The following is a 15,306-nucleotide window of genomic DNA, read 5'->3' as shown; positions in this document are numbered from 1 at the left end:
GAACGGCAACGGGCACCTCCTCCAGACCCCCTCGCCAGACCACCTCCCGAAGCTCCAGCTGCACGCCAGACCTTCGAATTCGGTCACTCCCCTTCCCCGACTTCCTCCCATCCCCACCAAAACGCGTCTTGCCCCCTCCCTGCGCCCCCAGCCCTATCTCATGGAAAGGACCAGACGCCTGGAACGAGGGTCACCACAGCTGCAGTGACAGACAAACACGGTGTCCTGGAAAAGCATGCCTGGTCCCGCCAGTTCCTGGCACTTCCCCATGGAGGAAGCTGTAGTTTCCCATCTGGGAGCCAGCCCCGAAAGGTCACCGACATAAATAAAAGGGGCCAAGGGTGCCGAGACTGGACTTGGTGGTGCTCGGGTTCTAGAAATAGCTTCTCCCTACCTAGTTTGAGACAGCTACTACATGCGCTCCTGTATTAAGTTCCTTATTATGTGATCCTTGTGGTTAGGATTTTATACATAGACATGTTTTGAATAAACTATTTAGGTCATGTATAATAAGTTGTAACATGTAAAAGTTTTTTTTTTTTTTTAAAAAAAAAAGTTTATTTTTCACGAGGAAGAGCAATAGGAAAAATTAAACTGTTTTCCACATAGTTTTCTTGAAACAGAGTCTACAAGGACATATTCAGCACCAAAACTAAAAACAAAAAAAGTACAAACAGCCATAGAATATAATCTATAAAGCAAACATTTAATATTGCACTTTGTTTCTCTAATGTTTGGATTTTACTTACTTTTTCCTAATTCAGATCAGAATTCTATATCAAATACTGGGCTACAGCTGTGAACCTCATGTTTTGTAATGCTGAGAATTGACCAATACTTGTGGAAGAGTAATGCCTCTGAACAACTACCAACGTAATTTAAACATAAAGTCTTTATTTGATAAAAGTTACAGAATTTTTCACTCTAATCACAAAGGCTGTGATGCCATGTCAATTACTACGATATTGGTCAATCCTGCTTCATATGCAGTTTTCCATTATATTGTGGTAAGTACTTTAATGCTATGTATATCAGCAATTGTTCCCTAGTCTGTTAAAAGTAACAAAAAAGGAAAAAAAAGTAAAACCACCAAATGCCCTTTTATGCCAACGATCCCATCAGCTTTTAAAATTGTCTGGTTGGAGAGGGTAGAGGGAAGGGACATTCACAAAATTGGCCTAATAACATAAGACATCACCCAATTTCCTTCTCATCCAATATTCTTGCTCAAAGCCCAAGCCTTTTAACTGAATCACTTAAAACGCGACTCATTTATATTTTATCACCCTGTTGTCATTTTTGAAACATGAATTATTGTTCATGTTCTCATAAAGGCCACTTATGGAAAAGCCTACTTTGTCGCATTTATGAAGCCTTAAAAGCAAGGCAGATGTTTTTAAGAACGAGCACCATGCAGAAACACCAGCCTCCCCTCTCCCGCTCCCTTCTGAGCTCTTTTATTGCACAAGGAGATAGATACTTGATAGATTACATCTTGATTTGTTTAAGTTGTCAACACCAGAAGCGTGTCCCTTTGTCAATGGTCTGCGTTACATGGTTTCTGAAAAGGAAAGTTGACTTTTGTTGTAAATCTCTAGCATGTAAGTGCTGTTATTTGTGTTAGCACATCTAATAGCTCCATTGCACTCTTTTCTTCCTTAGGGCACACTCAAGGGCGAGGGCTCTTTCCATGGAATTTCTTGCATTCTGAATGAAAATATGGTAAAATTCACTGTTCTGTTTGTTTTAAAGCTCTTGAGAGTACCACAGAAGATGCAATCATCGAAGCAATTCTAGCTAACTGAGTATGGCTGGTAACACTGATCTTGCCCAGTTTAATTATACTTCTAGTCTTACTATGTTTACAGTATCATGAACCCTGAAGATAATACAAAGTGCACAAACTGAGCTCTTCGCATAGTCCAAGCTTTTCCTGCAGTTTGAAATATACTTTCTACTAGAGACTCATTACATATAGAATTTTTGGTGATTAGGTAACTACATATAAAAATAAATTTTACTTTCCCTTCCCATCCCTACTACTTGAGATATCAGTCTGTCTATGAATCCTAGACAGTGTATTACTATTTCCTTTTAAAATTCTTTTCAGGATGAGCTGGTGGCTGCTGGTGCTGCTTTCATTTGTGCCTTTTTTTTTTTTTTTTTGTTTTAAAGCTTCACAACTTGAACATCATTTTTTGTAATGTAGAAAGAGAAATGGGAATGCAGGTGGGTTTTGTAACTTTTGTGTATGTCCCTATTCCAGATCCCCCTCTCGAATAAAGAACAAAAACAGAACACAAAACACAAAACAAAAGAGAAGTAACTCAACAGTGCAACGTAACAAAACAAATAGCATTCCAACAGTTTGGCAAGTGATGAGTTCACCTGAGATTAAGTGATTTTTAGGCAGTCTGTAACAAAATGCTGCTTTGTGGTAATAGTAGAAAGGCAACAAATTCTCAAAAGAAATCAGGAAGATATACAATCTTGATGAAGTCTATTAGTTTCTATCAGCTCTCCACCCCCCACCCTATCCCCACATCTGTTGCTTATCTACTACAGTAGGCTGCAAAACATACAGCAAGAAGAATTGGCTTGAAGGCATTTGATGTTTGTAAATAAATCCACAATAGGATCCAAGCTGAAGAGGTGATACATGATCAGCCTACTAGGACAATTCTGAGCATGTGCATATGCAGGTAAAGTCCAGGCTACATTAAATTAAAAAAAGAAAAGTCAGTGCATTTGTCAAAGTCTGTTGCTGTTGTTTTTTGCCAAAGCTTTCTTTTGCTCCTTATTGTGCGGACCACAAACAAGAAGGGGGGGTAACAACAGTCCGGCATAAATGAGAAAAAGCTGTAGTGACACTGAACCGCACAACGTAAGCAATGAGCATGTGCAAATTTCCAAACCATTAAGAGGAAACCATCCCTCTCTTACAATGTGGTTTGAGTGTTTTGACACACATGACTGTAGGTTAGTAAGGCTGCTCCTAGTATGTGCCAGTATTTAAGGGGGCTGGGGTGGGGGGGAGGTGGGAAAGCTCAGGTCTTCAAGCATGTGGAGCAGTCCTACAGTGATACTGTAGGTTTCAGAGCATGATCACAGGTTGTTTTCACTTATTCACCATACAGGCAAGAGCAAAACCACTTCTTTGAAAGTGTGTCTCCACTATGATGCCTTGACCTTCAACACGGCAGGTATGATTCAAAACCCGAGTCAAGTCAGCTTTTTACGCATTCCTTCAACGAGAGGGGCAAGATGGTCTGTCATCTGTGGGCTGATCTGGGTTTGGATCAATCTAACCAAAAGAGGAAAAAAACAACAACAAAAAGAAAAAAAAAAACCCAAGGCATTTTTTAGAGTCAATTGCTAGAAATAAACCAATCCCAACAAAACCCCAACAAAACTGACAAGTTTAAGACAATCATAGTGATAAATGTCATTCCCAATCCAAAGGTTATTAAAATAACTGAAAAACCTCTAGTCAATTATACAAAACTTTGAATGAAGGATTAGTAACTTAGTGGAAAATTTTAAACTACAGGTTGATGGTAATTTAAGGGTAAGCACAAGGAACTAAAAAAACTTGAAAAAAATCTGCTTTAGTAGCACAGGAATCTTCAATTGTTTACTGGACAGTAAAAAGACAACTCATCGCTAGGAATGTAACAAAATATTTACTTGATTTCAGAAAATGTTTTGCTTCAAAAGACACAAAGTTATTGTAAAAAGTCATCCTACTTTTAATTTACAAGTAATTCATCCTCATACACCCCATAAAATGTCTTAGAGGTTCATGTGTTCCACACCTTACCTCTTCTTCCTTTCTACAAAAGGAAGAAGGGGAATAACCTGCTAACTTCAGTCTCCAAAACTGGATAGTACAAATTGTTAAAGTGTACAGTATGTAGTTAGTCAACATTCTTATCAGTTGATTTTATATAACCATTTTTTGAGGACAAAAAAGCCTTCTTTCTAAATCTTTAAGTACTTAAAATGAAAAGGACTTGAGTTGTATTCTAGGGTTAAGCTATGGAAGAGTCCTCAGAGAAGTCTCCAGCACGCAAAAACCATGCCCCTCTCTGCCCACTCAGTAGCAGATTACTGCTTCAGGAGGAGAAGAAAAAAAAAAAAAAAATCAACAGAGGGTGAATTCAGGCAACATGTAGCTAAAGGACACTATTTAACTTCTGTCCTATACCACTGCTTTTTCCTGAAAAATATGGAGATGGAAAGCTTTTGAAGTTATGTCATGGTTATTGAGTGGCTTTCACAGAATTAAAAATGCAGCCAGGGATGTTGGCGAAGTCAGAAAGACTACCTTTGTAACTTCTCTACATGGAACCTCTGAAGGCACTACGTACACAGAACCAAAAACGCACAGTAGTTTTAGAAAGAAGTAGAGCTGAAAAACATTACGATGTTGTGCATCTATAGACCCAAAATGTTGGTGTTAGCCAATACAATATATTATATATGTAATGTAAGATTTTAATGAAGTTGCTAAGAGGGTAGACAACAGTTTGGAAATTTCTACAAAGCATTAGGATTGTGAAGAATCCTGAAAAGTCTTGATGCAATCCACCTGCACTTTGCGAAAATGAAGTCACCTTATCCTCTGTTCATCATTTTAATGATTTCTCCTGAGTTTTAGGAAGGAGAAACAGCTTTCTACATTTATTCCACAAGACAGAATTCAGAAAAGCAGTGAATTAATCATCATATTCTGTCTGAGGTACCTACTTCTGAATAGAGTGGTGGAGGCAGAAAACGGAACTCCTGGATATATGCAAACAATGGTCCTGGAAGCGCTCTCTCAAAGTCATCACAAGCACCTATGGGTGCAAGGCTGGACTGTCTTTGTTCCTCCGTGACCACTTCTGCATAGCTAGGAGGTGCTGCAGGGAAAGAGGCACATGCAGTTCAAACAACAAGTTCTTATGCATGTCAAAGTATGTAACACAATAAATATTAAACTTCTATCATTGTAAAATGTACCATCAAGTAGGTAAATTACTTCAGTGACTTTTTAACAGTTATTAAACATGAAAAGGAGGGTAGACTGTTTTGTTTTATTGTAAGGTTATGCTCAAATCCAAGAGCAGACTGACCACTGCTTATTGTGGTCTAATTATCCCCTTGAAATTTAAAGCATACCCAGAATGCTAAATTTCTGCACAGGTAGGAATGATAGAACATTGCATTCCTCTGGACTCCACAAACCTGAGTCTGGGACTTGTACGTAAAAAAGGGATGTTTATTAGATATGTGAAAACAAAGGGAAAGAGGCACAGAGTTTCTCCTTTCACAAGAGATATTTCCCACTGAAATGAATTACATTAACTTTTCACAAAGCCTTGGCTACTAAGGCTGGTAAAGGACACCATAAACTGTTGTTTTGACAGGTAACAATGCCTTATAACCAAGGATGCAATTGGGATACTGGAGACAGAATTAATTCTGCACAGGTACAATGGCATCCTGTGTTTTCACTTGTGCCAGCTTCCAAGCAGCTGGCATTTCACTGCTTGTCCTTGAGAGAGGAAGGCAGGGAGGGAACTCTGTTCTTCTACAGAGAACAAGCAAGTGGCAAGGAAACACCCACAAGGGATTTCCTGTGTGCTTTATTATGAAGGATATAATTTGGATCTGTTTGCACAATAGCAATGAATAAAGCAGACAAAAATCAAAACAAGAATAGCAAATTGATTGGGATTTGTATTGTCAAGTTACCTTCTGGTCTTTCAGGCAACGTCAGACCAAGCCAATTCATGTTCATGCTACACTGGCTGCTCACACTTGATGTTCTGCTACCAAATGGGTGTAGAGGAATGGTACCAATGACCAGCGGCAAGTTAAGGAATAAATCCATGGCGCCTGGAATATCAACATATACCTAAAGAACAACAACAAAGAGGTGTATAAGCACTTTGTAATGATTAGACTAAGTTTCCACAGCATTTTCCATGAGGAACTTAAGTTTCTCACTGTCTGTTTTAGGGCCAATGCCCCTATGGAGCTAAAAAGCTCCCCAAGTCAAAAGCAGCTCAGGATTCTTAACATGAGCCCTCACATGCAACTGTTGCCTACTCGTAACACGTTTGCTCAGCTGACACTCCATAACTGTTTTAAGAACATGCATGATTTAAACTGAATTTATTTACAGAACTCCTGTCAGGACACTAATAATAGGGTATGTATTTCTTTTGTAACTAGTTGGCATAGAACGCTTTGTTAGCAATTTGCAAGAAATGATGGAAACTACTCATGCTCAAGTGAAACACGCCATCCAATGTACATACCATCAGTGAATACTCCACACGGATTATACTACAGTCAAGGATCGAAGGGGAAACAGGTGGAATTTTCAACTGTTTGCCATTCCAGGTTTCTGTTTTGCCGGATGACAAGGATTCCCCACGCAGGTTGGCAACAAGCTGTTTGACTTCCTTCATTTTCCCTTTGGCATAAAATGCCTGTGTTTGGTAAATGGCTGCCTTTGGCACCACCACACGGGAAGAGCAGTTCTCAATCTCAGCAAAGATCTGAATTGATTCACCTGAAACAAAACAGAATTTCACATTCTCTTTACATTTACAAGGCAGCTTAAGCAAATTGCCACATTCCGTTATAATGCACTAGATGCTGCTAGCAATGCTCTACCCTCAAAAACATCCACTGATGCCAACAGGAATAGGACCACGACGAGCAAATCTAAAAGAAAAATGTACAGGTCTCACAGAAGCAGATGTCCTTCAACAATCTGGAGGCACAGCTAGCATTAGTTAACAAAATTAGTCGCAGTTAAGAAAATATCAAGACAATTGCTGAATGCAGACTGAGGTGTAAGAACAGTTCAAATATTTCATTTATATAAAAGCAGCAAGCACAAACTGTTGTTTTAAAAGGGAAGGAAAAACATTTCCTATAATTACTTCTGTTACGTACCTGGGGTGTAGCCCTTCCTTTCAATTTTGGCACTTAAGGATATGGGGCCTGAGGTACAAAACCAACAACAGAGAGTCTTTTCTTTTGTGCCTGCTTGGGGTGACTGCAAGAAAAGAACAACATTGCCTATTTTCATTAAGAGTTCCATGAATCTCTTTATCTGTTTTGATCAGGACAAGAAGTTATCTTCATAATATACTTATTATTTTGATAAACATAGCTAGTTTTATTTGGAGGAAGAAAAACCTCAAGCAATTTAAACAGCACTGTGCAGGTATGAGGTTTATTCTAATCCCACAACTCATTAACACTGCTTTTTCTGCTACATTTCCATACTACAGTCAGACTTAAAACAGTTTTTACACATAAATACCGTCTAACTTAAGAAAAGGCTTTATAGCCTATGTTATCCCAACATATAGTTAGGAGAGCTTTTCATTTATCAGTAAACTAGAACATCTCTCAAGTACGTTGCATTTCAGAAACAATAACTACGCTAAAGTACTGTAACCTTGACTCCTGCTACTTCCTCTGCTCTGGAATGACCCCATTTCATCTATATTAAACAGACTTCGTCATTTTATATTTCAGGACTTAAGACTTGATTGAAAGACCACTGAAGTCAAATGGGAGTCCTTTGATTTTAATGGAATTTGCGCAAGGCCAATGTCCCTTTACAAGTCTGATTTTTCAACCATACACACAAGAAACCCATTTCAATGGACTTTGAGGTTTTTTTCCCCCTCCACAGATTAGAATTTGAGAAAGAGGAGGAGAAAAAAAAAAGAAAAGGAATTTTAGGCCGAATTGAAATCAGAACCTCATTGAAAGCAGATGTGATACTGAAAATATTTTAATGAAATGACATTTCAGGAATTATTATACAGATTTGTGATAATTTCCCCCCATTGGTAGAAAACCATCTATATGGAAATTATCAATTATGCACGCCAATACATTTTTTACTTTGCATTTTTAAGTTAGCAGTCTCTCACTATAGTATTCTTTTACATTTCACTGTTCCTTCCACAGATTATTGAAAATCAAAGGGGAACAGCTCTCAGAATTTTCATTCTCAGTGACGTTTTACAATTTAGTATTACCAATTTAAATTGACAAAGCCTTTTTACGTATCTTAGAAGTGAAGCAACTCCAAGTACAGGAAAACATAGCTTTCAAAATACCAGTAGTTACAGAGCTGCTGAACTGACGTAGTACTTAAAAGATCAGCTGTAACTACACTAGCAAATAAATATTAGGTAAAATTAGATGTGGATATTGTTTCAGTTATTATACTTCATTGTTTTTATGCCAGAAACAAAGAATGAGTAATTCTGTCAATTCTTACCAGTAATGAAGGAGTGTTGATATCTATATGTTCAAAGACTGTAAATTCCTTCTTTAATTTTACTGGTAGAAACCAAGGCCTATGCAATTCGGCTTTCACCCAATAGCGCACACTGCCATGTCTGCCTTCGAATGAGGTAGCAAGTGGTCTGTGCAGGACACAAAGGTCAAAATTGAGTAATGTCTTTCTGTCCAATAATGATACAATTGATCAGATCAGGGATTAGTATGTAGAATGGCATTTTTAATGCATTATAGTATTTAATGCAGCGTAACTTATTTGCAAAGTTTCCATCCCTCAGAAAAATCCAAGATTAAAGATCAGAGAAAAAAAAAATTGTCTCCAATTCATCCTACTATAGTTTTGCAGAGATTTTAAAAATCAATTAAAGAATTGTACTAGAAAGAGCCAGGAGAGTACACAGTTCCTTTAAACTTAAAGAGGCCACTTTCAATTCTGGAGTAAAGCGTGCCCTTTTAAGGCCAAATTATGACTACCAACTTAAAATTAGCATTAGCATCAACCAATTATTGTTTTGGATACCATATTTTGTAAATCATTGTCTATTGTCCACTTGGCTGGTATCTCAGTGTCAGGTTAATTTTAGCTGTAACTCAGCACTTTCATAGTTTTGTTTCACCTTAAGCAGAGTAAATATTTCGGGTTCTGAAGAGAGAGGCTATTTTGAGTACCTTCTAATCTTCCTCTACCCTGACAAGACCAGCTTAAAACATTTATATTGTATATGGCTGTACAGTTATAAGTATATATACATAAAAACATCAAGCCTATTCTGCTCTGAACTTTTGACAGATGAAAGAAGTCCTTTTTGGGAGCTGGAGGCAAAACGATGTGGAAAGGATCTCCAAACCTTTCAGCATCACCTTTTTTTCCTGTAACATCATAAAATGAAAGACAGAAGATCTTTATATTCCATTTATCTCCAATTAACAGTAGTTTTCGGTAACTTATTTTTACACAAGTCATTTTCTTCTCTTATACTATGTTTTGAATACATTGTAATATATAAATTAAATTATTTGCAAACCTTCCGCATCTTCCATGGGGATTAGTACTAGCCATGCTAGTACTAACTAGAACGATTCTTTCAGTTACACATTTGACTTCTCTATTTGCACATCTGAGATGTTTACTTTATCTCCCTAATAATCCAAATGAAAGTATTTTCTAATCGGTCTTTAATATTTCATCCTGCCCCATACTCTGTAAGGCAAAAATCAGTAAGGCCAGTGTGCATCGCCTTTCTTTCCACTGTTGCTCTTTAGTTTAAGTGAATTTTGCAAGTATTCTATGGGCACAAAATAACAAATAAGTAAGCAGTGTGAAACTTCAGTCTTTTAATACCAGCCTTTGTTTTTTCAGTATTATTAACAGCTGGTTTCACAGTTATTCCTTCAGGTCACTTAGACAAAGAACCTGTGCTCTGGCCAATGCTTGTGATATCTTGCTGGCTATCTGCTTCACTTCAAGCTAGGCATTTCACATTCGTGTATAATGTTTTTGGGGGTTTTTTTGTATTTAAATGCCCCTTCCAACTCCAGTGAAGATCAGTATTAGCCTTCTTTCTTTTTGCAGTTGAGATTTTCAGAACACTAAATTGTTTTTAAAAATCTCCATGTATGCATGTCTTCTCTGCTGTTCCTATAAGATCTACTGTAAAGTCCGGTGCTATTCACTTTCAAACTGACCCACAGAAGTGTTTATCATCTGCAGGTTCTCCTAAAACCAGCACCTCTAATAAACAGATGGTTTATTAGCTTTAATATTAGGTACTGAGCTATTTCACATAACACTGCCAAATTTTTTCAACCTTAATGACTTCACTGCTTGCCTTTTACAGCAAAAGGCTCCTTTTTCCATCCATGTCCAGACTCCCTCTGTTCCAGTGTACTTAATTTTATCGCAACTTGTATTTTTAGCTCATTTCCATATTGGTAACTGCTCTATGTTTAAATCTCCCATTCACAATGTCTACATTACACATTTCAGACTCAGGGGGGTGCGGAAACAATCTTTATCTTAACACTTCTGCTCTCATTCCTGCCTCACCTTTGCTGAGACAAATGGGATTAGGTATCGGAGTTTTTCTTGCTTCATCCACCCATCCTTCTGCTCATTTCCATCCAGGCTTTCTGCATAAAGGCCAGCCTGGGTGCAGACAACCTATTTAAACTAGAACAACCTCCTCTTTTGTTCAAAGGTAGTTAAACTTGCCACATCTGCTCCAGACTAAGCCCAAACAATTCAGCTGTGATCTTATCTCTAGTTCTGCTAGCCTACATGGCTCCAGTAAACTGTTGGCTGGGTTAAAAGGTATCTCAGCCACTCTGCAGTACTCCAGCAATGGTTCAAATTCCTCTTCCTCCTCTTGGGAAGGGGTAAAATACTGGAAGACCTAGTAAGTCAGCAGGACTTGGTCAAAAGGAAGTGAGCAACTGGCAGCAATGAGCTCCCGGTTTGTGGAAATAAAAAAAAAAAAAAGAAGCCTGTGTCAGTTTAAAAGCAACCTCTTCAGTTTAATGAGATTATGTTCTCCACTGCATGTCAGAGCACAATTCCTACTACCATTGAAAAGGTTTCCCCTCCACCCACAGCAGGAGTTTTGCTCAGGCGGGTGGGCAGCAGGGCGCGAGGACTGCATGCAGGCACTTACGTCTGTGGAAGCTCAAAGCTGAATGCATATTCGTGCCTTCCCGAATGGATGGTGTGAAGGCCTTCTTCTGAATTGTCATCATCTAGGAGGAAAAAAAAAACCAATATGCTATTCCACCTGTACACATTTTGTACATTACATGGTCTTCTCTTTCAGAATAAAAGGATTTACACACTTATTACAGCACTTGAGAACGTGGTGCAAGGGTCTCTGGTCCATTCGCATTAACTACTGGATGCAGGGACAAATCCTACCTACAGAAGAGTAGGCAAGATTGCCAGATTCACCTTACAGAGAAGCAGAGGTTAATTTGCTTTCATTTATGATCTTGCCTCTGAACACTGACACAGTTGTAACTGCTGCCATTTCAAGGCCTGCCTGCAAGACCTGTAATGGAAATCATGCTTTCCACTGTAATTCTTAGTTAAAATGAAATAGAGATGGCTCTTTAACAGCATTAAGCAATCTGCATGAAGTCTGCTGTGTAAGATTAAATTTAGTAATTCGACTTCCTTTTATCTCCTGCCCAGCAAGAGCGTCCACAAATTAATCACAAAAAAAAAGAAGGGGGAGGGGAAAAAAAAAGGTTGTACAAGCATCACCTGGAAAGTACCAGAGGCACAGAAAATGGCAAGCTGCCCAATCAATGCTGTCTAGAGCTAAACTTTTTATTTTTTGATAGGTTAACTTGATCTTGCTTGGACAGTGAGATCCAGGTATTTGCTGGTTCCACCAAGAAAGCCAGCCTTCTTTTATGGTCATGATTTCTTGTACGCCTTTAAGCACTGCAACAAATCTGCAGTTCATTCTGACATAATTACTGTAAGACCAGAAAAATGCTGACTCCATCAAAATAGAAAGTTGAGAGAAGAATAACTGAGCACCTCGCACATAAAAAGGGCTGGAATAATAGAAGGGGATACAGGGAGACAATGCAAAAAGCAACTGCTTATACTTAATGGTCTGAAGCATTAATGGAGGTAGGCAAGCACACAGGAGCATTTTAAGTTCCCATTGTCCTACAGAAATGCCGATGCTCCCTTTCCTGTCGTACGCCGCAAACGCCGACAAAAATCTTTAAAAAAAGGCGAAACAAACAAAAAAAAAAAAAGAAAAAAACCTCCACCAGCAAGCTGTCGACCAAACGCACCTTCAGCACACAGCGTCACGAAATACATGTCAGGAAAACGCGCCGAAATGGCGAGACAATGTACATTAGCGTGAGGGTGGCTTGCTTTTTTTTTTTTTTTTTTTTTTTTTTTTGAGAGTGAGAGGGGGGGTAGCAGCGTGGCTTTTGGCGTTGGCTCTGTGTCCCCGCACGGCCACCTCCTCCTCACAGACAAGTTCTCCCCCCCCCCCCCCCCCCCCCTTTTCTGCCAGCTCAGCAGTCCCGCCGAGCCGGGCGGCCGCGGCGGAGCTGTGGTAAACAAGTGCTGAGCTGTCAATCAGGGGCCAGGCTGGAGCAGGAGCCGACCGGCCTAAACCGGCGCGAGCGGATCCCCAGCCAGCCGCTCATATACATACGGTATACGTTACACCCGCCGCATTCGCTCAGCAGCTCCGCTCCCCGCCGGCCGAGGGAGGGACGGAGGAAGGAGAGGCGGGGCGCCGCCCGCCTTCTGCCGAGACCCCTCCGGGGACGTTACCGGCGTGTGTGGGGCGGTGGTGGGGGGCGATGGGGACGTGACTGGCGGCAGGGCGGCCCGCCCTCACGGAGGGGCTTCCCCCCCCCCCCCCCCCCCCCCAGCTCCTCAGGGGAGCGCTCCCTCCCCGCCCCCGGGGCGGGTGTGGAGGGGGGCTGCCGGCGCACGCCGGCTGCGGGCAGGGGAACCTGCTCCCCTCACCCCCGCGGCCAACGGCTCCTCCAATCAGCGGCTGGTATCGCCTTAGCAACAGGCCAACAAACCCCGACCGGCCAATCAGGGGGAGGGCGGGGGGCCGGGTTTAGGATCGCCAGGTCCGGGGAGCGGCGCCCGGGGGCAGTTACTGAAACGCGGGCGCCGGTAGCGGCTGACGGGCCGCGGCCCTTCACCGACCCCCCCCCCCGCCCCGCTCCGCCGCCACCGGAGGCTCTGCACCCTTCTGTCACCCGCGACCCGGAGGTGCGTGGAGTTTCGCTCGGGCGAGCGACTTCTGAGGCGGCGGCGGCGTGAGGAGGGGTTTGAGCCACTTAAGTCACCTCGTCAGCGAGCTGTGGAGGGGGCGTCAATTAAAACACCCAAAAAAAAAAAAAAGAGCCCCCTCCTAGCTCTGCTGCAGCGTTCCTGTCAGAAACGCTCGGTAATGGGCTCGCTGCCGCCGGCAGAGCTCGTGAGAAATTACATTTTGGGTTTGGTTTCCCCTCCCAAAAGGAAGGGGAAATATCCCATCCCCGCAGTAAACAGGCGCATTTACAAAAAAAATAAATAAAAACCCAAACCCAACCAGGAAAAGCAAGCGGCACCGAAATTACATAACCGGTTTTTAACATTATTTTCTTGTGCTAGGGAATTAAGTCATCGCCACCACCTGACGCGTGCGGCCAATCTGCGCGGAGCAGGCGGCGCACCCCCCCCCCCCCCCCCCCGGACCGGTCCCAAACAGGATTGAACCGCTTCGAACAAAGGCTGCGAACTTCGGGGAAAAAAAAAATACCCCAAAACCCCACAAAAACCACCCTCCCCCCCTACACACACCCCGGGCCCCGCTGCTCTCAGTCTGCCTGCTGCGGGGGGGGGGCTGGGGGGGGAGGGATGGGGGGTACACCCCGGAGAGTGGGGACCCCCAGCAGCCCACGGCACTAATTTGGGGGGGGGGAACAGGAGGTCCTCGCCTCCCCAGTTTTGGGGAGGGATGCTCCCATACCGCAAACTACACCCTTCCAGCCTCCCCCCTCCCCACTGCTCGCCATCAGGGCTTTTTGGACACATCTTTAAATTGGGGTGTTCCCCCCACCCCACCCCCCTTCCCGAGGGGTGGGGCGAGGGAAATGAGAGATTTACCCGGGAGAAGGTTAGAAAAAAATAAATATAAAATTACACGTGGGGTGGCGATAGCCATGTCAAAATAAGCCACGGGGAATCTATTAGCGGCCAATAAGCAGCCATCCTTAAAAAACCCATCACATTTTCTGCCCGAAAAGCAGAACCCCCCATGTGTCAAAAAGTCTGGTTTTATGCCTTCATTGTGTTTCAGGATTTGCCTGGATGCTGCCACTAAAGTCGTTTACTGCTTATCTGGCTTTGATTTTATACCGATGCTCCGCACGGAGGGACAAATCCTGCTAATGCTACTAGTGAAAAAAAAAACCACCCCAAAACGGTAATGCCATTTAAAAAAGAAAAAGTATTAATAAATGCCTGTGTTGAAGGGCAAGGAGATCAACACAGCCCTGCTTGCGGGCACGGTGCGGATCCATCTCCCGCAGCTTTAACAGGAAGGTAACGAATTGCATCCGTTAAAAAAGAACCAGGGATGCAAAGATGCATGCTTTTCCCAAAAATAGTAAGAATAAAAAAAAAATCCCACCCCAAATTGCATTATGAAGGCAGACCCTTACCTCTCTCGTGGCCGACCAGGACGTCTTTATGGGTGAAATACTCTACTTCTTCAGTGTAGTTCTGTGTATAGGCAGTGTTGGATCCAGCATTTCTCGATTCCGTCCAACGCACTTTTGCATGTCCCCTGGCGTGGATTTTAAGCGATTTCACCCTAATTTCCCCAGTGACTTCTAAACTGACCCTTCCTGAGACTGTGTCCCCGCTGGAATAGACGGGGACATTGCTGTCGTTCAGACAGTCAAAGCTTATCGTCAAACTCTTTACTTTCCCCAGCACCATGATTTTATAGCAAAGAGTAGAAAAATAGACTTTAAGAAAAAAAAAAAAAAAAGGAGTCCCCCGCCTCCAAAAAAAAAAAAAAAAAAAAAATCCCCAAACCCCTCAGGGCAAAGAGCAACGGTGGCAGCACGTACCTTAAAACGCGCTCATGGGGACGGCAGGGAGCCCCGACCCCAGCCCAACCGGCGCGGGGTGGGGGGGGGGGGCGGGCGGGCGGGGGGGCCCGGCCGCTGCTGCCGGTTCTCTCCCCACAAAGGCGCTACCGGAGCCGCCGCCGGTCCCGCCTTATAAGCCCGCTGACAAACAAGCCCCAAGGCGCATGCGCCGCCCCGCCGCCGCCCCGCCCACCGCTCGCTGCAGGCGGGGTCCGTACGGGCCCCCGCTGCAGCGGGTCGGGGGATGGGGGGGGGGGCACGGTTTTTTGGGTGTCGTGCAAGGGGGGGGGGGGGGGGGAAGCCTGCTGGCCTCGGCGCTGCCAAACAGCGGTGCCTCCCCCTACCCCCCCATGGCGT

The 15,306-nt window shown here is 42.7% G+C and overlaps 1 protein-coding gene across 1 annotated transcript; it reads right to left on the bottom strand.

The window, feature by feature from the left end:
- Positions 1 to 687: 687 nt before the first annotated feature.
- Positions 688 to 15,057, bottom strand: ARRDC3 (arrestin domain containing 3). Its single transcript, XM_030004432.2, has 8 exons — positions 14,515 to 15,057; positions 10,977 to 11,058; positions 8,303 to 8,450; positions 6,955 to 7,057; positions 6,309 to 6,565; positions 5,740 to 5,902; positions 4,750 to 4,904; positions 688 to 3,304 (listed from the first exon to the last, which is right to left on the bottom strand). The coding sequence occupies exons 1-8, from the start codon at positions 14,792 to 14,794 to the stop codon at positions 3,248 to 3,250; spliced, it is 1,245 nt and encodes a 414-aa protein (XP_029860292.1). The 5' UTR covers positions 14,795 to 15,057; the 3' UTR covers positions 688 to 3,247.
- Between the last annotated feature and the right edge of the window lie 249 nt (positions 15,058 to 15,306).

Source organism: Aquila chrysaetos, chromosome Z (assembly GCF_900496995.4).
Source record: "Aquila chrysaetos chrysaetos chromosome Z, bAquChr1.4, whole genome shotgun sequence".
NCBI classification, from domain to species: domain Eukaryota; kingdom Metazoa; phylum Chordata; class Aves; order Accipitriformes; family Accipitridae; genus Aquila; species Aquila chrysaetos.
Note: the sequence above shows the minus strand (reverse complement) of the source record. Positions and strands in the feature narration are given on the sequence as shown.